Below are 710 nucleotides of genomic sequence, written 5' to 3'. Positions count from 1 at the left end.
AACCGGTATCTCCGCCGCAGGACTAATCTCCATCCCGGTCAAAAAATTATGCTGCAGATAAAGCACTTGCATCCCTGCGCCGACCAATCTCTCTCCAAACCTCGCCGGCACTTCACCGGTAAACCTGTTATTGTTCAAATACAAGCTGCCAACCGCCGCCAGCAACGGCGATATCGAGCCCGATAACCTGTTGAAGCTCAGATCCACCACCGGTATGCTCACCTCAGCGCTCGGAATCACCGGCCCAACGAATGAGTTTCTTTGCAGCTGAAGGGATTCCAATGGGAATGAGAATAGGCAGCTTGGGATCGGACCCATCAGCCTGTTCATGCTGAGGTCGAGGAAGTTGAGCCGGGTCAATTTGGGCAGAACCCAGTCGACAGAACCCGTCAAGAGATTGGACGACAGGGAGAGGTACTGCAACGAAGACGGCAAATTTGGGACCGGGCCGGAGAGGTTGTTGTGTTTGAGATCGAGACGGACGAGGGAGGCCGAATCAGGGAAGTAAGGGATCGAGCCCGAGAGCCGATTATGGCAGAGGATCAGATTTCCCAGCATGGGGATTGAGGTTAAAGAATACGGAATCTGACCCGAGAGGAGGTTGAAGCTGAGATCGAGGGTTCTCAAATGGGAGAGGCTGGCCAAAGATCGCGGGACGGAACCGGAGAGGAAATTCTTACTGAGAGCCAGGAACCTGAGTTCAGAGCACC

At 54.1% G+C, this 710-nt stretch overlaps 1 protein-coding gene across 1 annotated transcript in view; it reads right to left on the bottom strand.

Annotated features, from left to right (window-relative positions):
- LOC109846866 (putative leucine-rich repeat receptor-like serine/threonine-protein kinase At2g24130) overlaps positions 1 to 708 on the bottom strand; it is a gene marked incomplete at its 5' end in the record, with an annotated part of 1,072 nt that extends 364 nt beyond the window's left edge. The window contains one exon of the mRNA XM_020416102.1: positions 1 to 708. This exon is cut by the window's left edge and continues 364 nt beyond it. Coding sequence (XP_020271691.1) covers positions 1 to 708 — 708 coding nt within the window.

The sequence above is a fragment of the Asparagus officinalis genome, chromosome 7 (assembly GCF_001876935.1).
Source record: "Asparagus officinalis chromosome 7, Aspof.V1, whole genome shotgun sequence".
NCBI classification, from domain to species: domain Eukaryota; kingdom Viridiplantae; phylum Streptophyta; class Magnoliopsida; order Asparagales; family Asparagaceae; genus Asparagus; species Asparagus officinalis.
This window is presented reverse-complemented; position numbering and strand designations above follow the sequence as displayed.